This window comes from Chlorocebus sabaeus, chromosome 21 (genome assembly GCF_047675955.1).
Source record: "Chlorocebus sabaeus isolate Y175 chromosome 21, mChlSab1.0.hap1, whole genome shotgun sequence".
In the NCBI taxonomy this organism is placed as follows: Eukaryota; Metazoa; Chordata; class Mammalia; order Primates; family Cercopithecidae; genus Chlorocebus; species Chlorocebus sabaeus.
Window position 1 is genome coordinate 113,973,161 of NC_132924.1, and position 24,339 is coordinate 113,997,499.

General features: G+C 40.4%; 1 protein-coding gene across 8 annotated transcripts in view; it reads right to left on the reverse strand.

Moving 5' to 3' along the window:
* Positions 1-22,557, reverse strand: part of BRAF (B-Raf proto-oncogene, serine/threonine kinase) — a 200,563-nt gene extending 178,006 nt beyond the window's left edge. For all 8 annotated transcript variants that reach the window (XM_073009411.1, XM_073009408.1, XM_007983167.3 and 5 more), the window contains exon 1: positions 22,219-22,557. In XM_073009411.1, the coding sequence (XP_072865512.1) occupies positions 22,219-22,344 (126 nt within the window). In that variant the 5' untranslated portion in view covers positions 22,345-22,557. The remainder of the gene's footprint in view (positions 1-22,218) is intronic.
* Between the last annotated feature and the right edge of the window lie 1,782 nt (positions 22,558-24,339).

The following is a 24,339-nucleotide window of genomic DNA, read 5'->3' on the forward strand; positions in this document are numbered from 1 at the left end:
ATTCATGGGAGGAGGTCAAACTGGCAACATTAACAGGAGTTTGGAAGAAGTTGATTCTAACCCTCATGGACGACTTTGAGTTCAAAACTTCAATGGAGGAAGGAACTGCAGGTATGGTAGAAGCAGCAAGAGAACTACAATTAGTAGTGGAACCTAAAGATGTGACTGAATTGCTATAATAACATGATGAAATTTGAACAAATGGGAAGTTACTTCTTATGGATGAGTAAAAAAAGTGGTTTCTTGACATGAACTCTACTCTTGCTGAAGATGCTATGAGCAAGCACTGTTAAAACGACAGCAAAGGATTTAGAATATTACATAGAATTAGCTGATGAAGCACTGGCAGATTTGAGAGCACTGACTTCAATTTTAAAAGTAGTTCTACTGTGGTTCAAATGCTACCAGACAGCATCACCTGGTACAGAGAAATCTTTTGTGCAAAGAAGTCAATTGATGCCACAAACCTCACTGTTGTCTTAAGAAATTGGCATTGCCATCCTATCCTTCAGTAACCACCAGGGATGAACCAGCAGCCATCAACATTGAGGCAAGACCATCCACAGCAAAACAATTATGACTCATTGAGTGAACAAATGATTGTGAATTTCCCAGTAGATCTAGAAGTTTAATGAAACTCCAACTCAGTTATTCAGTTATTTTTTTTTTTCAATCAAGAATCTTTCATAGGTGGTAGGTACTTCTTTTTTGGGGGGGTGGGGGAGGGGTGTCAAGAACCTTCATATCTAAAGACGTAACATTTGATTCTCTCACTTTCAATGGTCTAAGATATATTAAGTTGTGGAATTTGATCAATCAAAAATTTTTAATCATCCAGTTCAAGGTATTTTCCAACTTCCATTGTGATTTCTTCTTTAATGCATGGATTACTATGTTTTAGATGGTGTCTTGCTCTCTCGGACTGGAGTGCAATGGCATGATCTCGGCTCACTGCAACCTCTGCCTCCTGGGTTCAAGTGATTCTTCTGTCTCAGCCTCCCAAGTAGCTGGGACTACAGGCATGCACCACCACGCCCAGCTACTTTTTGTATTTTCAGTAGAGACAGGGTTTCACCATGTTGGCCAGGCTGGTCTTAAACTCCAGACCTCGTGATTCGCCCACCTCGGCCTCCCAAAGTGCTGGGATTACACGTGTGAGCCACTGCGCCCGACCAGATTATTTCAAAGTATTAACAGTTGCTCAATTTCTAACATATGAAGCTTTAAAAATTACCCTGATAGAGATCTTTAATGAAAATGCATTATGGACAGAAAAAAATGCCTTGTTGAAACTCGTTTTACAACATCTTACTCAGTCAATTTCCCCCCCGCAAAGTCCTACATGCTTGAAAACAATGTGTAGCCTGCCACACTGCTGGGCAGAATGGGTTCTACACACCCACTGGGTTAAACTTGTTCATTGCGTTATACAAGTATTCTATATCCTAACTAACCTGTCTGCTTCTTATATCAGTTAGAGAGCTATTTAAAAACACCCCATTCACAAGACTGTGAATTTGTCTATTTCTTGTAGTTTCGTTAACTTTTGCTATAAATATTCTGAGGCTATATTTCAGGTTATACTGTATTACTAAGGCTATTAAATCTTCACAGTGAATCGGTCGTTTTATCATTTGAAGTGACACTTCTGCCAATGTTTTCTGCCTTACTGTCCACTTTTGATATTAACTGTACCATACTGTCTCTTAGAATATGCATGGCATTTCTTATTGCAATAATTACGTTTGATCTTTATTCTTAGGTTTCAGATGTATTTCTTATAAACACCATATAATTGAATTTTTTTGGAAATGCAATGTAACGATCTTTGTCTTTTAACCGAATAATTTAATCCATTTTGTATTTAATGTTGCCGGTGATATGTTTAAATTTAAATCTACCCATCTTACTTTGTGCTATTTGTCCTACTGGTTCTTTCTTTTCTTCACTTCTTCGGGATTAATTTTATTAATCATTTGTTCTCTTCTGTTGGTTTAGAAGGTAAAAGTCTGGTTTCTACATTTTTAGACGATAAACTAGAAATTAAAACATATAATTTGCCAAGGGCAAGTCAATTAATACTTTCTACCTTTCTCTCTGACAATACAAAGGTCTTAGAACACTGCCTTCACTTGTCTCACGTATTTTATTATTTTGAGACAGGGTCTCACTCTGTCGCCCAGGCTGGTGTGCAGTGGCATGACCAAGGATCACTGCAGCCTCAACCTCCTGGGCTCAAGCGATCTTCTCACCTCAGTCACCTGAGCAGCAGGGGCTATGGGCATGCACCACCAAACCCAGCTAATTTTTGTATTATTTGTAGAGATGGGATTTCACTATGTTGCCCAGGCTGGTCTCAAACTCCTGGGCTCAAGCAATCTGCCCACCTCAGCCTCTCAAAGTACCATGCCCAGCTTCTTGTCACGTATTTTAATTAAGGTCTTACTAGTACTTTATACAGCCAATGTTTCTTTCAGTACATCCACATATTTGCCACTCTCTTTGCTCTTCATTCCATTTTATACCTCAGACTTTTATCTGGAATCTTTCACCTTAAGTATTAATGTATACTTTGTAATTTCCTTTAGAAAGAGCTGATGGTTTGTTCAACTAAGTATTTTACCCTCATTCTTGAGGGATAATTTTTTGCTAATTATAGAATTCTAGATTGGGAGTTATTTTGAGAATATATATGATTTTCTGTTGACAAGTCAACCATCAGTCCATAGTTGCTTCTTTGAAAAACATCTTTTTTAAGACTTTTCTCCTTGTATCTGGGTTTATGCAGTTTTCTTATGATTTGTCTGGGTGTAGATTTCTATTTATATTGCTAGAAATTCATTAAGCTTCTTAAATCAATCAACTGGTTTCTCACTGGATCTACAAAATTTTCAGCCAGAAATGTCTTTTGAAATATTACTTCTGTACCATTGTCTTTCTCCTCTCTTTCCAGAGCTCTGATTAAAGAAATTAGATCTCACTCTGTCTTCCATGTCTCTTTACCTTTCGTCAATATTTTCTGTCTTTTTTATTCTGTGCCACATTCTAAACAGTTTCTTCTGCCTTGTCTTCCAGGTAATGAACTCTTTCTTCAGCTAGGTATAACCTGTTAAACCTTTCTCTTAGGTATATTTGGTAAAGTGTTCACTTCTGGAATTTCTATTTGGTTTTTAGAAAATCTATTAAGTTGGATTTTTTACCCCCCCTTTTTTTTCTTGAGACAGAGTCTTGCACTGTCACCCAGGCTGGAGTGCAGTGGCACGATCTCAGCTCATTACAAGCTCCGCCTCCCAGGTTCATGCCATTCTCCTGCCTCAGTCTCCCGAGTAGCTGGGACTACAGGTGCCTGCCTCCACGCCCGGCTAATTTTTTGTACTTTTAGTAGAGATGGGGTGTCCCCGTGTTAGCCAGGATGGTCTTGATCTCCTGACCTCGTGATCCATCTGCCTTGGCCTCCCAAAGTGCTGGGATTACAGGCGTAAGCCACTGTGCCCGACCTTTTTTTTCCTTTTTTTTGAGACAGTTTCTCATACTGTTGCCTAGGCTGGAGTGCAGTGTGGCACAATCATAGGTCACTGCAGCCTCAAACTCCTGGGCTCAAGCTGGTCCCAAATTCCTGGCCTCAAGGGACCCTCCTACCTCAGTCTCCCAAAGTACTGAGATTACAGGCATGAACCAAAGTCACTTCTCTTTTTTTTGAGACAGAGTTTCACTCTTGTAGCCCAGGCTGGAGTGCAATGGTGCCATCTCGGCTCACTGCAACCTCCGCCTCCCAGGTTCAAGTGATTCTCCTGCCTCAGCCTCCTGAGCAGCTGGGATTACAGGCATGTGTCACCACACATCGTTAATGTTTATATTTTTAGTAGAGACGAGGTTTCACCATGTTAGCCAGGCTGGTCTTGAACTCCTGACCTCAGGTAATCCACCTGCCTTGGCCACCCAAAGTGCTGGGATTACAGGCGTGAGCCACCGCACCCGGCCCTAAGTCACTTTATAAGAGTCTTTTATTCTTCAAGTTTGTCTCCAATTCTTTAAATTTAACAGTGATTGTTTTAAATCCATCTGATATTTGCAACATTTGAAGATTTTATAGATCTATTTCCGCTCTCTTTTTATTCACAGTGCCAACTGGATGCACGCTTGGTTATTATTTTTCCACTTTAAAAACTTACTTTTAGGTATATGTACATAAAGAAACCTACACAAATTTTAATTACATTCCTGAATTCTACACATATATTACATATTATATATATCTCAGGTAATTTTGCTTGCTAATTTTTTTATTTTTACTATGTTTGATTACTTGCGACAATGTACTGTTCACTGTCCTTGAAAAATTACTGGTAGCAATTTCCTGGAATGAAGGGCCTTTCTCCACAGATGATTTGCCTTTCCATCTGCCAGGCCATGGAAGTAATACTAGTCTGAAATCAGTAACCATGATAAATGGCTGGAGGGTCATTTATCATGGAGGGTCCCTGGACCACCCAGACACAGCAAACCTGTAAGGTAAATCACTGTGAAGACAAAAACTGTGGTCACAACTTGAAAGGTTTATTTTTCTTAACTTCCTTTTCCTCTTCCTGCTCCATTCAACCTTTCCTACAATCACCTGGATATGGGAGCGTGTAGATAGTTTAGTTGTTTCATCCTTAACCTAACGATAGAGTCATTGGAATCCCATCTAAAACTGAGGTTATTCTTTTTGACTGTCACTTCAGATGAACTCTAGGCCTTGATTTCTGTCCTCTTCACCCCAATGGTCCACCAAAACCAAAGCCCAACTTATACAGATTCGCAACTGCCCTTAGGGCAAAAGCTACTTAACCCACTTATTTATTTGGATTATTGTTTATTCCTACAATTTGGCCTGGCAGCTCCCCACTATCTTTTCAGCTCTGTAATTGCTCTAAGTTTTCTTTCTTTCTTTTTTTTAATACTGTTTCCAAGAATTTTAGTTGTTTTCATCAAAAGGATTCATCTGAATAACCCAGTTCTCCAATACTGAAAACAGAAATCAATTTCTCCTTTTTACAACAACTATTTTGTACATTCTCCATACTATCCTTAAATGTAATTCAGAGGCTGGGCACAGTGGTTTACGCCTGTAATCCCAGCACTTTGGGAGGCCAAGGCGGGCAGATCACCTAAGGTCGGGAGTTCGAGACAAGCCTGACCAACATGTAAAACCCCCGTCTCTACTAAAAATACAAAATTAGCTGGCACGGTGGTGCATGCCTGTAATCCCAGCTGCTTGGGAGGTTGAGGCAGGAGAATCGCTTGAACCTGGGAGGCGGAGGTTTTGGTGAGCCAAGATTGTGCCATTGTACTTCACCCTGGGCAACAAGAGCAAAACTCTGTCTCATAAACAAAAAATAAATAAATAAATAAATAAATATAATTCAGAGATAATCTACCTTAGTGCAATTTTATAATATTCAGGCAATTACTATAATAAATAACATATTGAGGGTTGTTTATACATATATGTAACAAGCACTGTGACTGTGGCAGTTACAACTGCAGACTGAAGAGTATTTGGGTCACCAATACTGCACAAGTGACACTGCCATCAATTATGTGATTTTCTAAAGCAGTGGAGTACCCCAATAAAGTTCTGAACAAAAACTTCAACATTCCTCCAATATTGTGGTAACTGAATTCCTGAAAATCTTAGTGTATATTAAAGGTGCCTCAGTTACAGTGAACCGAGTGCCACTGCACTCCAGCCTGGGCAACAAGAGCGAAACTCCATCTCAAAACAACAACAACAACAACAACAACAACAACAACAACAAAGTGCCTCATACATAAAATGGAGTTACCGTCTATGCTCAGATCAATATGATCACTTTTTTTTTTTTAAACCTACATCATCAAAGTCCAGCAAGTCATTCTAGGTCATGTGGTGACGTGGAACAATTCTTAAACATGCAAACTGTCCTGAACATTGTGGCATGGCTGACTTCCCTGATCCTTTCTCATCAAATGCTAATAGTGTCCTCTTCCTCCATCTTTGTAACAACCAAAATACCTCCAAGGATTTCATCCCATTGCATACAATATAAAGTGCATTTTTTTGTCAGTCTATCATTTTCTACAAGCTAGTCCCATCTAATTTCACCAAATTTTATTTCATACAATTGGCTCAACTATAAACAGCTCATTCTGTTTCTTAATCAAAACTAACATATGTATTTCCAACTCCAATTCTTTGCAAATTCTATTCCCACTGCCTATTACATCCTTTTGTCTTCCTTCTACCTACCTAAACTAAACCTTAACTTCCATCAAGACCTCACTAGCCCATAACAACCTCCCACATCTTCTTGATCTGTCATCCAATTTGGTGCTTAATCATGTGCTGCCATATGCATGATTTGTCTCTTCAATTAAGAGTGTTATTGTTTATAAGGCTTTTTTCCCCTCCAAATGAGATCCCAAGCACAATTCCAATATATTAATTTATGAAGTAGAACTGCTTTGGCTGAAACAGAAATTGCCCACCTACCCCCACAAACCAGAGCCTGACCACTTGAGTTTCTTCCTTACCATGCCCAGTTCTCAGATCAGTCCTTGAGGTAATCTTGCAACACCCAATTTTTCAGTCCTAAAGGGGAAAAAAAATAACCTTTTTTTCATTGAGAGGGTCTCATTCTGTCACTCGGGCAGGAGTGCAGTGGTGCGATCATAGCTCACTGCAGCCGTGAACTGTGCCCAAGCAATCCTCCCACCCTCAGCCTCCCAAGTAGCTGGGACTACATGTGGATGCCACCACACTCAGCTAATTTTTTGTAGAGACAGGGGCTCGCTATGTTGCCCAGGCTGATCTCAAACTTCTGGCTTCAAGCAATTCTCCAGCCTCAGCCTCCCAAATTGCTGGGATTACAGACACCAGCCACCACATCCAACCAAAATGCTAACTTCACAGGAAGTTCTTCAGGAAGCACTGAAGAACTCAGTGCTGTGTAAATCAACATAATCTTGAAAACAAACTGAAAAGCTATGGTTAAAGACAGAAATTTAGAGAAGAAAACTGCCATATTCCAGGTGAGTTATAACTATGCAGGCCAAGAGTACTGAAAAAGAATTTGGTCATTTAAATAGTAGACTGTACTATTGTTAAGCAATGATAAAATAAGTATGAATCCCACACACTTTTGACTTTGAAGGGGTCTGGAACTGCACTGATCAAAGCAGTCACTAGCCATGAGACTAGTTAATTTTAAATTAATTAAAATGAAATAAAATTTAGTTCCTCAGTCCTACTATGCAAATTTTAAGTGCACAGTAGCCACATTTTAAGACGATACTGAACATTTCCATCATCACAGAAAGTATGACTGAACAGTCCAGGTCTAGAGGAAAAACAAATACCTATCAACAAAAAAAACCACAATACAATACAGTGAGCAAAACAAGGTAAACCCTGGGCTTCTACAAAAGCACAAAGCAGAGGCATCAACTAGGGCTTGGAAAGAGGTTAAGAAAAACTTCCTACAATAAACAGTAGGTCAGCTAAGTCTGGAAGGTTTGGAGGGTGGGAAGGGGGAGGAAATCTGTATTTCAGGTGGTAGGAAAAACATGAACAAAGACAATTCAAATTTGGAGAGTGAAAGAAAGTAATGTTGAGATTATGTTATTCTACATAGAAAAACCAGTAAGTATTCGATACTTAGTATCTTTAAAAAGAAAATGTTTTTAAAAGAAAAGTAGTTACCAGACCGCTCCAAATTTAGCTTACATTCATGGCAGGATAGTGGCAGGTACTTCATGAAGGAGTAATAATTAATATTCTATTTCCCAATGATTCCATGTTTGAGTCCAAATGAAAATGACTCACATTGAGCGTTTAAACTGCCTGGGCAAGTTACATTTAACTCTGATCTGAAGATCAGTACCAGAAAGTTAGGAGACCCATAATGCTGTCTAGACAACTCATAAAATAACTTAATATTGCCATTAGCCTGTAGTCCTGGCTACTCGGGAAGCTGAGGTGAGAAAATCACTTGAGTCCAGGAGTTGGAGGCTGCAGTGAGCTATGACTGTGCCACTGCACTCCACTGCACTCCAGCCTGGGTAGCAGAGTGAGACCCCGGTCTCTTAAAAGAAAAAAAATTGCCCATTAATTTTACTATTTGTTTCCAGTTCATTTATGCGCCCATACTTCTGCGGAGCTACTTTCACATATCCCCAGTCCTCATTCTCGACTGATAACCTCAAGTCTTACCTCACTGAAAAAACCCAAAGCAACCGGAAGAGTTGCTTTGGTGGAGTACAGACTCCACCAATCACATCAACCTTCCTAGCAGCATTTGTATCCACATACTCTGCTTTATGGCCTATTATCATAAAGTATAGACGCTCCTACAGAAAGCCAATCCTTCCTATTTATACACTAAATCCCTTTCCCTCTTGCCTCTTCTAAGACAGTGCTTCAGCAATTCTTATCTCTCCCTCCTGAAATGTTTTACTCTCTAATGGCTTATTCCTATCATCATATGCCCTTATTTTTCTTATCATTAAAAATTTATTGACCCCACTCTCCTCACTAGCTCTGACCCCATTTCTCTGTTCCTCTTTACAGGATAATTCCTCACCATCCTTACTTCCCCTCCTCTTCTCTCTTAAAATCACTTCAATCAAAACATCTCCTTCAACATTTCACCTCAATGCTCCACTCTTATCTAAATCCCAGGACCTCCACTTTGTTAACTCCAACGATAAATTCTTAGTTTTCACCTTACTTGACCTAGCAGTAGCATTTTATACAACTGACCACCCTCTATTAATAAACTTTCTTCATTTTATTTCTTCCCTCACTGGTTGCTCCCTCTCAGGTTCTTCCTCTTTTATCCAACTTTGGATCTTTTCTTTTTCCTATCCACATTCATTCCCTTGATGAGCACACATTAGCTTCACAGCTTTAAGTACCATCTAAATGCCCAAATTTAAGGCTGGCTAATGGTTATAACACGCAAAAGGTAAAAGGATTCAAACATGACAAAGTGTATTTCTTAGTTATCTAACAGTACTAGGTAGCTGAACAGGTTAACAGGGTGGTCCTTATGTACACGATCATTCAGGAATCTAGGCTGAGTTTTTGGACACATGGCTTCCAGCATACTTCAGTAATCATCTCAGTTCCAGATGCCAGCCTGACAGAAGGAGAAAACAGGATGATGTTTGCACGGGCCAGACCTAGTACTAGCACACATCACTTGTGCCCATATTCCATGAGCTCGCATTCCACTCAATCACATGACCACACCTAACGCAAGGGAAAATGGTGTCTAGATGTGTATCTAAAGAAAATGAGACATGTATTACTGTGAAGAGTCTCTGCCACAAGGCCTCACTCCCAAACTACTGACTCATCCATCCAACTACTTACTCAATATCTTAAACAGCTAATAGATATCTCAAACTTAGAATGCCCAAAACTTAATTCCTGATATGCACCCTTCCCATCCCCCTTCACACCATTTTCTTGCATATCTCACATCCACTCTATCAACAAATCCTGTTGAATCTACTTTCTCTTTTTTTTTTTTTTTTTTTTGAGGAGTCTTGCTCTGTCGTCCATGCTGGAGTACAGTGGCACAATCTCGGCTCACTGCAACCTCTGCCTCCCAGGTTCAAGTGATTCTACTGCCTCAGCCTCCTGAGTAGCTGGAATTACAGGTGCCTGCCACCACACCTGGCTAATTTTTGTATTTTTAGTAGAGACAAGGTTTCACCATGTTGGCCAGGTTGGTCTCGTACTCCTCACCTTGGGTAATCTGCCCACCTTGGCTCCCAAAGTGCTGGGATTACAGGCGTGAGCCACTGCGCCCAGACGAATCTACTTTCAAAACATCCAAAATCTGACTACTTCTCATTATTTCTGCTCTCACCAATACGGCCTAGATAACCGAAAGAGATCCTTCCCTGATCTCCTAGTTTCTACCTTGCCCCAGCAACTTTGGCCTCCTGCTATTTCTTAAATAGGCAAGGCACATTCCTGACACAGAACCTTTGAACTAATTGGTTTATCTGAAATACCTCCTCCTCCTTTCTCAAGTTTTTGTTCAAATGCCCCCTTCTCAGGTGAGGCCTACCCTGACCTCTCTATTTAAATTGCTACCTACCCCCATCCCAGCCCTAACCTGTTTAACTTTCATTGCTCCATAGTACTTATTACCTTTGAACATACTATATAATTTCCTTTCTGTACGTCTTTCTCAGTCCCATCCCCCAATATACACACACACACACCTCCACTGGACAGTAGCTACGTAAGGGTAGACACCTTTGTTTTGTTTTCAAGTGTACTACCAAGCACCTAGATCACTACCTGGCATATAGTAGGCAGTCAAATATTTACTGAATACATGAATACCTGTTGTCCTATGAAATGACTCAATACAAAAGTCACCAATGTAGTTTTGGATGAATGACAAAACAAATGTTAATTACAGCTTTCTTTTTTTTTTTTTTTTTTGAGACAGTCTCGCTCTGTCACCAGGATGGAGTGCAGTGGCGCGATCTTGGTTCACTGCAACCTCCGACTCCTTGGTTCAAGCGATTCTCCTGCCTCAGCCTCCAGAGTAGCTGGGACTACAGGCATGCGCCACCACGACCAGCTAATTTTTTGTATTTTTAGTAGAGACGGGGTTTTCACCATGTTGGCCAGGATGATCTCTATCTCCTGACCTCATGATCCACCCGCCTCAGCCTCCCAAAGTGCTGGGATTACAGGCATGAGCCACTGTGCACAGCCAACCACAGCTTTAAAATACCAAAACACAAGTCATAATTACCAGTTTTCATATAAATGGAAAGGTCTTCCTACTGTTATTAAGAAAGTTTACAGCCGGGCGCGGTGGCTGAAGCCTGTAATCCCAGCACTTTGGGAGGCCAAGGTGGGCGGATCACGAGGTCAGGAGATCGAGACCATCCTGGCTAACACGGTGAAACCCTGTCTCCACTAAAAAAATACAAAAAAACTAGCCGGGCGAGGTGGCAAGAGCCTGTAGTCCCAGCTACTCGGGAGGCTGAGGCAGGAGAATGGCATAAACCCGGGAGGCGGAGCTTGCAGTGAGCTGAGATCCGGCCACCACACTCCAGCCTGGGCGACAGAGCGAGACTCTGTCTCAAAAGAAAAAAAAAAAAAAAAAAGAAAGTTTACCTCTTTCCCATGAATTGCTTACTGAATACATGAATCAATATGTTGCCACTCCATGTTTCTTTAATTATGTTTTAAAGTAACATTAATAGAATGTAGTTAACACTGAAACAGTTCTAGGACAATCATCAGTCCGACATTAAGAACTGCCAAAAATGTTAACTACAGCCCTGTGCTAAGCATATTATTGTACATTCTAAAAAAAAGAACAAAGACTTCAAAAAGGAAATTTTTACATATATAGTATTTATCTTTTGTCTTAAAAATCAACAGAAAACACTATAATTTTGTGAAGGCTTTTACATTTTCATTATTTCACTTTATTTTCATACCACTCTTATGACCTACTTAACACATGTGGCCTACCAGAAGTTCAGTGCACACCACAAGGAGGGGGAGGAGGATCAAGAGATGCCAGTGAAAGGCAAGCATTCAACTGAGTTCTCAAGTATAATGAAACTTACTTGCGATATGTGACTTACTGTTAGCATGAGAAGGCATGTGCAGGAAGAATATCAGTGGAATAGAATCCATGTTAGAGGCAATCTTGTAAAAACTAAAGGAAGATGAACATTTTCTGTGGCTCTAGAATAGGAATAGAAAGACTACTCTGAATCATAATCTCTTCCCTATTTGATGTTCTCTGACACTATTCCCATGGAAGTATATATTAATGTGTGTAAAACAAAAAATGTTCTGAGTTATTTAGGAGTAATTATCAATAGCACTTTATCTTTTTACAGTAAAAAAAAAAGTTATGAAGGCAATAACTGCTTGCTAGTCACAGAAAAGATGGGAAATTTTCATGATGGGAATTAAGTCACCTTCATAAAACATTACCAGAAATTAGGCTAACAAGAGCTCTATAAAAATAATCAGCCAGGCACGGTGGCTCACACCTGTAATCCCAGCACTTTGGGAGGCTGAGGTGGACAAATCACAAGGTCAGGAGATCGAGACCATCCTGGCTAACACGGTGAAATCCCGTCTCTACCAAAAATACAAAAAATTAGCCGGACATGGTAGCATGTGCCTGTAGTGCCAGCTACTTGGGAGGCTGAGGCAGGAGAATCGCTTGAACCCAGGGTGGGGCGGAGGTTGCAGTGAGCCGAGATCACGCCACTGCACTCCAGCATGGACGACAGAGCAAGACTCCATCTCAAAAGAAAAAAAAAAAATACCTACTTAAGACTTAATTAAAATTTTACAGCTGACACTAATAATCCCCTTTAATATTAAAAGCACATCTATAAGCCCAAACAGAAATTTATTTTGCAAAATAAATAGTACAAGGTACAAAATACAGTTTAAAAATATCAAGTCAATTGAGAAACACCACCAAGCAGTACATTAAACTGTTTAAAATACTTGAAAGTAAGTGACTAATTCAAAGTATCCTAACATTTTATTTTAATTAAGCAGTTCTAAAACTATAAAGTAAAAATTTTCTGGTGTTATTAACTTAAAGGTTATATATTTAGTGCAAGAAAACACATAAAACAAAAGTATTCCCCAATTTAAATATAATTAAAGGTTTTTTTGTTTTTTGTTTTTTGAGACGGGGTTTCGCTTGCTCTTGCTGCCCAGGGTGGAGTGCAATGGCGCGATCTCAGCTCACTGTAACCTCTACCTACCAGGTTCAAGCGATTCTCCTGCCTCAAGCCTCCCACGTAGCTGGGATTACAGACATGCGCCACCATGCCCGGCTAATTTTTTGCATTTTTAGTAGAGATGGGGGTTTCTCCATGTTGGTCAGATTGGTCTTGAACTCCCGACCTCAGGTGATCCGCCCGTACTGGCCTCCCAAAGTGTGGGATTACAGGCGTGAGCCACCATACCCGGCCTACTTAAAGTATCTTTTAAAGATATCCGCACTTTTTTACTTTTTAAAAACACATTAATTTTGGAACAATAGTTAAAAATAGTCTGCCAAGATATTGTATTACTCTCCCTGGAAGTGCAGTTTCAAAATCGGCAAGGTGAGGCTGGGTGCGGTGACTCATGCCTGTAATCCCAGCCCTTTGGGAAGCTGGGCCTGAAGGATCGCTTGAGCCCAGGAGTTCAAGACCAGCCTGAGCAACACAGCATCTCTTCCAAAGAAAAAAAAAAAAAACCCAAGGATTTTTTTTAAAAAACTCGGGCCGGGCGCGGTGGCTCAAGCCTGTAATCCCAGCACTTTGGGAGGCCGAGACGGGGATCACGAGGTCAGGAGATTGAGACCATCCTGGCTAACACGGTGAAACCCCGTCTCTACTAAAAAATACAAAAAAACTAGCCGGGCTAGGTGTCGGGTGCCTGTAGTCCCAGCTACTCGGGAGGCTGAGGCAGGAGAATGGCGTAAACCTGGGAGGCGGAGCTTGCAGTGAGCTGAGATCCGGCCACTGCACTTCAGCCTGGGCGACAGAGCGAGACTCTGTCTCAAAAAAAAAAAAAAAAAACTCTGCAGGGTGACCCAATCAAACTGGAATGATACTCCTTGCATCATGATCAAAAGCTTGGTCAGTTTCTACCTTCCCAATTGTCACCTGACCCTCTACTGGTCAGGTATTCCACACTTCTCCTCTAGAAACATGTGTTTCCTGATACTTTGTTTATAAATTATTAAATGAAAATCATGATGAGAAACATCATTTTACACTGTACGGACATTCCCTGGGCTAACCAGTAAAAAACTATTATCAGTGCAATTTAAAACAAAGTAAAGGGGCCCTATGGGCCCCACTGAAAAAGGTAGAAATATGACCAACTATTCCATATGCCTTTCCTTAGCAGAAGCATAATGATTTAATGATGCCTCCAAGATTAATAAAGATACTAATTCTGAAACATCACAGAACATGACATAGGTTTCAAATGAAAGAACTCTTCTAAAGAAGATGGAGAATAACACATTGTAAACTAGTATCTTTCACGGCCTAATTGACACTTCCGGTGACTTTTTTTGGTGAATAAACATCTTAACATATTCACTTTCCCCTATACACATTTTGATTACATCTCATAATTTTGCAACACGGTAAAAAGGATGTGATTGACTTTTCTGTGCAACCTACTAGAATATCTCCTTTATTTCTTATAAGGAAATTAATTTTGGTTGCAACTTTTACCTGCCACTTTTCATGAACCTCACCATCACATAATTCAAGATACAGATATATTAACTATATACTGAAGTCTTAAGTATTTTGGGGTAGAAGACACCTTTGAAAATCTGATTAAAATTATGGGTCTTCTCCTTCCAAAAGTATGATAATGCAAGAAATTAAAAAGTCAAAGTTCTAAAAATCTTCTCAACTGGACCTACCTAATTTTAAATTTAACTATAAAGCTATGGTAATTAAGGTAGTAGGGTATTAGCCTAAGAAAACACATACAGATCAATAAAACAGTAGAATCCAAAACTCACAAGCATAAGCAATTGATTTCAATAAAAGTGCCAAGATAATTCAAAAGAAAAAGGTTAGTCTTTCTGATAAATGTGAAACAATTGGACATCCATATGTAAAATAATGAATGAACCTTACCCACTGCTTCACAATTGCTGGAGTGCAATGGCGCGATCTCAGCTCACTATAACCTCCCTCTCATGGGTTCAAGTGATTCTCCTGCCTCAGCCTCCCGAGTAGCTGGGATTGCAGGTGCCCACCACCATGCTCAGCTAATTTTTATATTTTTAGTAGAGAGGGGGTTTCACCATGTTGGCCAGGCCAGTCTCGAACTCCTGACCCCAGGTGATCTGCCCTCCTCGGCCCAAAGTGCTGAGATTACAGGCTTGAGCACCGTGCCCCGAACCACTGATTTGACTTTTATATGACTCCATGTATAAGACTTTCTGGAAAGGGCACAACTAGAGATCAGACCAGTGTTTGCCAGGGGCTGAGGGTAGAAGATGAAATTGAGTGCAAAGAGGAACTAGGAGCTGGGCTTGGTGCATGTCTGTAGTCCTAGCTACTTGGGAGGCTGAGTATGGAAGATTGCTTGAGCCCAGAGTTCAAGTCCAGCCTGGGCAATACAATGAAACTCCACCACTCTCTCTCTCTCAAATAAATAAATTTTGTGTAGCAATTATGAACTTTCTGTAGACCTCTAACCTACAACTTACTTTCAGAACTTCAAATATAATATATGTAGTCTTCCTTAGACCAGGAGTCAGAACAGTTCAGCCCATGAACTGGCCAACTATCTGCTTTTGTATAGTTCACAAGCTGAGAATAATTTCTACATGTTTAAGTGGTTGAAAAAAAATCAAAAGAAGATTTTCATGACACAAGAAAATGATATAAAATTCAAATTTCAGTGTCCTGAAAATGACTACTGGAACCCACTCAAACTCATTTGTTTAAATATTGTCTATTAGCTACTTCTGAGCTACAACAGCATTGTTGAAGAATTGTGAGAGGGACTGTATGTCCCACAATGTCTAAAATATTTGCCATGTGGCCCTTAAGATTGCTGACCTCTGCCTTAGATACAAGTTGTTGAAATTTTCTACACAGATGATACCCGAGAAGATTTATGCCAGCACAAACCTCTCTTCCATACATAGTAGCTCTAAAATTTTTACAGCCATAAAACTCTTTTTTCAAGGAAACTAACATGTAAAGCAGATAAATGAAGAACTTCAATAGTTATGGTATAGAGCAGCACTCCCCAACCTTTTTGGGACCAGTGACCAGTTTCATGGAAGACAATTTTTCCATGGACGGGGGCACAGGGGGTTTCAGGATGACACTGTTCCATCTCAGATCATCAGGCATTAGATTCTCATAAGGAGCACACAACTAGATTCTCATAAGGAGCACACAACCTAGATCCCTCACATGCACAGTTTGATAGGGTTCACGCTCCTGCTGCTGATCTGACAGGAGGTGTAATGCTCACTTGCCTGCCACTTACCTCCTGCTGTGTAGTCAGGTTCCTAACAGGTCACGGACTGGCTGTGGCCCAGGGGTTGGGGACCCCTGGTATAGAGGCACTAAACAGAGCCCTGGGGTAACCTCTGAAGAAGGTCCTTGAAACCCCAAAACAGTGTTTTTCAAACTGCCTGTTGCAGCCAATTTGGTTGTCAATTTAATAAGCTGATTTTATGGCTGGCACAAAAAAAGAATAGAACATTATAGAAAATCAGATCACCTCATGTCTAGTAAGGCTTTATTCACTAATTCTTTCACCAAATATTTTAGTACCTATGTGCCAGGTACTATTATAGATGAAGATGTAGAAAGTACAAAACAGACAACAACAGTTTCACATATGTATTAGTGCAATTTAAAATTTTTATTCTCGCTGGGCGCAGCGGCTCATGCCTGTAATCCCAGCACTTTGGGAGGCGGAGGCAGGCAGATCACGAGGTCAGGAGATCAAGACCATCCTGGCTAACACGGTGAAACCCCATCTCTACTAAAAATACAAAAAATTAGCCGGGCGTGGTGGCAGGCGCCTGTACTCTAAGCTAGGCAGGAGAATGGCGTGAACCCGGGAGGCAGAGCTTTGCAGTGAGCCGAGATAGCGCCACTGCACTGCAGCCTGGGTGACAGAGCGAGACACCGTCTCAAAAAAAAAAAAAAAATTATTCTTTACAGCGATAGACTGCTTTTGAAAATTTCTCATAGAGCTCTGGCGTAATTTGAAAACCACCGTCCCATAGTACATTTGTCCCAAAAGTGCTGTCAGAAACTGCAGCTACATTACAAGAATGAAAACGATGTTTTATTTGATGTTACAGAGCTTCCAGAAGATATAAAGTTAATTGAGTTCAAAGCAATTTTTATATTCTGTATCAATTTTTATATTCTATATCACCAAGGCCCAGAAAAAGTAGTACTGGGCATCAGATTCCCTCTATATGTATAGTCTTGATACGGGAACGAATAAGAATAATAGTTTTTTTGTTTGTTTGTTTGTTTTTTAGGCCCAAGAGAAAACATGGACACAAAAGTAATCTCAGAGGGTAGAGGGGGAAAAAAAATTGCTTAATGTTCGGGTAGAGACTGTATTAAAGAGTTTCTTCTGATTACCATGCTAATTAAGCATGTTAGTGATTTAGGTCAGAAAAATTGAAATTGAAAAATAAAAACATGGCAATAAAAACAAAAAATTTAAGAAAGAAATGGAACAAATGAGGCTATATTTTTCTTCTTATACTAACATTAAGTTATCTATAACCCTATGATTTTAAAAAGCACTACTTAACACCTTAAAAACAGAAAAGTTCCCAAATAGGCCCACCTATTTTGAATTCAGAAGTTCTACAATCAAGCTTTTTTTGGTGTTGTTGTTGTTGTTGTTGTTGAGGCAGCGTCTCACTCTGTTGCCAGGCTAGAGTGCAGTGGCACGATCATGGCTCACTGCAGCCTCGAACTTCGGGGCTCAAGTGGTCCTCCCATCTCAGCTTCCCAAGTAGCTGGGACTACAGGTGTGAGCCACCACACTCAGCCCTACTGCCACATCTGACTTTACAGAATAACCAAAGTACATTAAAATAGACAAAAAGAATGAGTAAAGGACTTAAAACAATTTAACTTCTGATGAAGACAAAATCTAGTAAGAGCTACTGACAAAAAAAGGCTTATCTTAAGGACAATATGAGGCAGAAATGTAAAGATTAGACCATACTGGATTTCATAAAACAAGGGGAGTATGACACAGAATGTTCACTAGGTATTCAGCTAAATTAACAATATCAAAGTGTCAAAGAAACAAAACGTACTTCTGCAGTTCTGAAAGAGAAAACAATTTCATAGTTGGGAGAAGGGGGGAAAAGGAAGAACACAAAAGTAGTAATCGCATTCTCTGACAAGGTGGGCATCAGGTCTTAGAAAATGCCAAAAAACAAAGGAACCTATTCCCTCCCTCTCTTCCCCATCACTCATGGAACATAGGTTTCCAGGTGCTATATCCAGATCCACCTTCCATTCATCCTAATCAAGAAAGTAAGGGATAGAAAAACAAGAAAAGTCAGACTGTTCTAGCCTGTTAACCTAATGTAATTTTTCTGGCCTATTACCCAAATATATGTACAATTAAATCAAGTTTGCACTCACTCACATTTACTACATTCAAGGATTCAAGCACCCAGTCCAACATTCCTTTCTTAGCTGTTTACTGACAATTGATTCCTTTAATGGCCAACATACAAAATGACTGACAGATAATATTCTAAACAGAAAAAGGAGTGGATGCCTAAAGAAGGCAGTTCAGTAAATAATGAGAGAGAAAAGAATACAGAAAGGGAACACTAGAAATACGAAAGACAAACAACTATTTTATGATTTTTGCCAAAAGGGCACCTGTGAATGTATCTGGATAAGTCTTAACAGCAATAGCCAAAACTGCACAACACCTACATTAATGAGAATATCACTTTTCAGGGTTATGATGCAATCCAACCTGGTGTGGTTCACAAAGATGTATTTTTAATGCAGTGGACCTCATTATAAAGGAGATTCCATCCCAGAATATTCCCTAGTCAATACATTATGATAATTAAACAGTTTAAGATTGATGATCAGAGATCTTGAAAACAGAACGTAATAAAATAATAACTGTAATGCAATTGTAAGAAGCTCCCTTCTACAGAAACAGCACAAGAAAAATAGTTAACAAATATTACTCTGGTATCACACTTAAAAAAAAGTATTTATTACACCATATGGGTATTTTATACCATATACTATATCATACCACATGGTCATAGAAAAAAACATCAGGTAAATATAAATGGTCAGATGTAAATGTTTAATGCCAAAAGTATAAGTACATTCATTTGATAAATATTTAATAAGCACCTGTCATTTACCAGAATATTCCATTTTGAGCACCTACAAAGTATTAATACTACAAATACAGGACATGAAATTTGTTCATTCCCCAACATATTTTAAAGACTAAAATCTACATCCTATGTTCAAGATGTTTGATAGCAGTAAAAAATTAAAAACAACCTAAAACCCCAAAACGAAGATGGGTTAAATAAATCACAGTGTATCTAATAATACACAGAAAGTTTTGCTTTAAGTTTTTTAAAAATACAAAACTACATAGTGTTATACAAGCATTAAAAAAAGAACAGATGGAATACACCAAAATGTCTATAGTAATAATATCTTAGTGGCAAAATTACTGATGATTTTTTACTTTTTGTACTTATATTTTTCTAATTTTTGACAATGAACTTGCTTTCCCTTTGAAATTAGACCTTTTATTTAGCTGAAATTTTCCCCTGGGAAACTTTTATTTAAAAAAAAAAAAAACAACCTACATTTTACTGTTAGGTAAAATAAATCTTCAGAATAAAATGTGTCATTACACACAAGCAAACCTTTTCATTCTTTCCATGTAATTTACAGTAAGAGATGCCTTTAAGTGTATATAAGAGAGACTTCAAATAAAAGACCACAGCACATTTCAGTTTCCACCGAATATCAACTTCAAATTTAAAATTATTTCTTGGAGGAATTTATTTTATCATCTGTAATACTGATATCTACATTCAAGACATACATTTTTTAATCATATGTCACCCTCCCAGCCAAATACATTTATTATCAGTTCAGAAGAAAATGTAGAAGAAAAACTACTTTCACCATTAAACATTAAAACCTGGGTAGAGGGGACAGTGGGAAACAATTTTCTTTCAACCAAATAAAATTAGAGTATCCTTATAGTTTCAGAAGATGTAAATGTGCTTTCCAATTACTGGCAATTTATACTTAAATTCAGCTAGCCTAGAGGTTCTCAAGGTTGGTACATGGGAACTGCTCAAGACGTGCCAAATACAGAAATCCATTGCCTTCGCTCTCACTTATTAAATCAGACTCTTCAGAGGGTACCGTTCCAAACAATCTGGCCCTTTCAAATAAAATAGAAGGGTAGAGATTTTACTTCACAAAAGCCTTCTTTACAGAATTGCAAACTGTTCCAATAACTCTGCAACAAAGTTCCCAATATAAACAATTTTATAATCAGAGAATTACAATTTCATAACCCCTACCCATTACTTTACTCAATGTTCCACTCTGTAGTAGTCTTCAAACAATATACAATTCAACAAAACTACACATCTATTACAGAGTAAAATAAAGCCCAGAGGCACCTGTGCCTGGTTAAGACAAAGGCATATCCGATTCCTGAAGAAAACAGACAGCAGATGTGACCCCTAGTATTTATCCATTAAAAACAATGTATCCTAAAAATAAATTTCCATGTCAACGGAAACAAAGATGTTTATAAATAAGAAGGAACGTGGAGGTGTGGAGAAGAAAAGAGGAAGCTTCAGAAAGTTAAGTACCAAAAGACAGGAAACAAGGCAAAATGAATGGTAACTGGAGACGAGGGAAACAGAATAAACTAGGAAATTGAAGTAGAGAAAAGCTTTCTCCTTAGAAACGAAGAAGCTGAGGGAAAGGAACAGATATGAGAGGAAACCGATCTAAGCAAAAATAAAAACTGAAAAGTGGAATGATTTTAAGAAACTTAAAAATGAGAAATTTTAGAACAGATCAAATGATGATACAGAGCACATTTTAGGCGTGTAGATAAAGATGATATAAAAGAGTAGAAAACAAACATCATAAACAAGCTGATGCTGAATAAAGTAAGCATATTGGATGAATTTTCAAAGAGAACGATGCAAAAAAAAAAAAAAAAAAAAGAATTGCAGAGAGAAGAATGGGACGTTATGAGAATTGAGAAATCAGACGTCAACAGTAGGTAGAAAAGAGAACTTTGAGCAAAGTCAACAGAGTAAGTCACATTGCCTAATCAATAACTGCAAACACAATTACTATACCATAGCTTATTCGTAAAGCATAATAAAGTGCATTATTTTATGTAATAAAATACCAAATATTTGTAATAAATTTTATGTAATAAAAAACAAAACGTAAATAATTTGACACAGTGCTAAGAGGCTAATGAAAAAACAGGCTAAGAGAAGCAAGGACTGGAGAGGAAAAAGTAAAAGGAAAAAAAAAATAGGACAAAAAGGAGGACAACACTAAGAAATCAATCAGAACTATAAAAACGGGTAGGAATAAAGAGGTGTGAATGCACAATGGAAGACTAGCCAAAAAGTGCCAGTAGTGCAAGGGCGAAAAGAGCCAAGTGAAACCTGATGGAATCTTGACAGCTTCTGGGCTCAGAAAATAAGTAGCTCCAAAGTGTCCAGGAGGATTTGTGAAGATAACAACAGACAACAACGTTAGGGAGTGGTGAGACGAAGTATAGAGCCTCAAGAGGACCAGGGTAAGAGAAGTGCAAAAATGCTCTTAAGTGGGAGTGGGGTTAGAAGACAGGCAGGTCCGACAACTGGAAAATGAGCCGGCGGTAGATGGGAATAGAATGGGGGTTACCAGTCAGCGACAGAGCACGACAAACATTAGGAATAGAGGACCAGACACCAGAAAAGGCATAGGAAACTGCGATTCAGGATTGAAAAAGTAAAGACTAAATCAAAATCATTTGCTGGGTAAAACAGGTGAAGAGAAACCCCCCAAATAGAAACGTGAAAAAGGGCAGCGGCCTGAGAAGGAGGGCAGTCCGGGAGAGGAGAGAGAGGAAATGATGAGCCCCATCACCCTCACGACCATGTAAGAATTGCACGCGACAGTAACTCGGGTTGTGGTCCCAGCCCCAGCTACTAACCTATATCCTCCACCTCGAGGCCGCCGCCGCCGCCGCCCCCACCCCCCAAATAATGAAAACATCGAAGAGATGCAGAGCTCGATACTTCAGCCAGTCGTGACCTTCTCGGACCAACCCTGAGTTTCGCCCCCTATTGATAACCTCCTGCTCAACTACCGCTGCCCCAATCCCCACATCTGGGGTGGGGGCCAGGGAAACCCCCCGGGCCATTGTGTGTGTTTACGTAGGAAGGCGCTGCATGACGGAGAGGGACGCGGGGGCGATGCCCACCTCCCAGCTAGCGGAGCCGGCCCGAGAAGGTGGCTGAGGGCACCAAGCCCCCACCGCTGCCTCTTTCCAAAATAAACACCAGCCAGCCGCCGAGCCCGGAGTCGGGAGGGCGGCAGGGTGGCGCCGGCACTCACCTCCTCCGGAATGGCAGGGTCCGCAGCCGAAGAGGCCGCGGCGCCGGCCTCGGGCTCCATGTCCCCGTTGAACAGAGCCTGGCCCAGCTCCGCGCCGCCACCACCGCCACCGCTCAGCGCCGCCATCTTATAACCGAAAGCCGGGGCCCGAGCGGCCGCTGCCGGGCGGGGAGGGGGAAGGGAGGCGGAGAGCTGGGGGAGGCGGAGGCGGAGGCACGGGGGGCGCGGGGAGGAGCGGCCCGGGCAGCGCCGCAGGCGGAGGGCGCCTGGGCCACCTCAGGTACCGGCCCGCGGCCCCGGGCGCAGCCGAGCCTGAGGGGATTGGGGGAAGGACGCAAGGCGGGGGTGTGGGGGGGGGAGCGGGGGAAGGGGGCGGAGACGACGAGAAGTCGCCGCGGCAACGGCGTCACCCGCGTGTCACTGTCGTGACGTCACCCCGGTGCGTGACGTAATCTGTGGAGCGCCCTCGCGCCGTCGTCAGAGGAGGGTTCCTTACCCTCTAACCACCCGCGCTCTCACACTTTGCCTCCGCTCCGCCGTTTCCATGGCTCCGATTTCCTACTTTCCTTTCGTCTCGTCCATCCTCAGCCTGTTCTGTAATGTGGGATTTACTAGAAGAGCAGGGCTGGTGTTCGAGGAGAAGTTGAAATCCTAGAGGGAGAAAGGCGGGGAAGCCAATACTATTTGCTATTTCCACTGCAATGAACGTCTCTGTGTCATAAAAATAAGGACCTCAACCCCAAGGTTGAAACAGCCAAGCAGAATTTGATGGAAATATATTTAGGAACAGCTAAATTAGCAGTGCGAGGCTTGTTTTCTTTTCATTGAAGAATTCAGCTAGTTAAAATGAGTCTAAATGGAAGTCTAAAAGCTTTTTCTTCATTGTTGAGGAATAAAATGTTTCGTGTATTTTTCGTTTTCCAGATTCATTCATTTAACAAATATCAATTGAGCACTTTCCATGCCATAGGGCCTGTGCAAGGCACATAGCATTCTAGACAACTGAAGCATCAAAACTAATTTTTATTTTGAAAAGAATCACTCAAAATATTTTATGTACTTTGTGCCTTTCGTGAACGGAATATTCCAAGCATTCTCTGCAAAATACGCATGAAAACAATTGGGAAAGAAGAGGTCAGTTATCTTTGAGAAGCCCAATTACAGAATGAAATTAAATTCATTATTAAAAATGCATGTATCTAATAAAAATAAGTAATTGGAAAAGAAATGTTTAAGGAAGAGAGAAACGGGAACGAGAAACAATTACTGTGGGCTCCCAGTGGCCTGGAGTGAATCACCAAAGTAACCTAAACATGAAGTCATGAAAAGCTAGGTGGATTCTGCCTTTTAGTACTTCCCATCATGGGGGAAGTCACGAACGACCTCCTTACTGTATTTTGGATGATTCAAGAAATAGAAAGGTGTCCTACTGACTTCTGAAACAGGGTGTCTTCATATTGATTAGGGTCACCATAATAAGCCTGGGAGCTGATGCTTACTCTCAGGTGAAGGATGGTGTGTGAGGCTGCTTGATGAATCGGAATACTAACATTCTTCTGCATTGAAAAAATATAACCTATAAGATGAACATTGTAGGCTGGGCGCAGTGGCTCACGCCTGTAATCCCAACACTTTGGGAGACCAACGTGGGTGGATCACCTGAGGCCAGGAGTTTGAGACCAGCCTGGCCAACATGGTGAAACCTCATCTCTATTAAAAGTACAAAAAATTAGCCTGTTGTGATGGTCCACACTTGTAATCCCAGCTACTTAGGAGCCTGAGGCAGGAGAATCACTTGAACCTGGGAGGCGGAGGTTGCAATGAGCCGAGATTGCACCACTGAACTCCAGCATGGGCAACAGAGCCAGACTCTCTCCAAAAAAAAAAAAAAAAAACACGAACATGATATGCTTTGTTAACTTCATTGTACATTCTCCTCCAAGTAGGAAAGTTTCCATGAGGAAATAAATTTAAATCAAAAAGTGGCTTGGCAAATGTAGAGTAAATGATCATAAGGGATGATGTAATCAAGCTAAACTAATCTGAAGCACCCTTTACTATAAGGACATACTTAGAAGCAGACTGAAATAGCCAGTCATGACACCTTTTCCCTTTCATCAC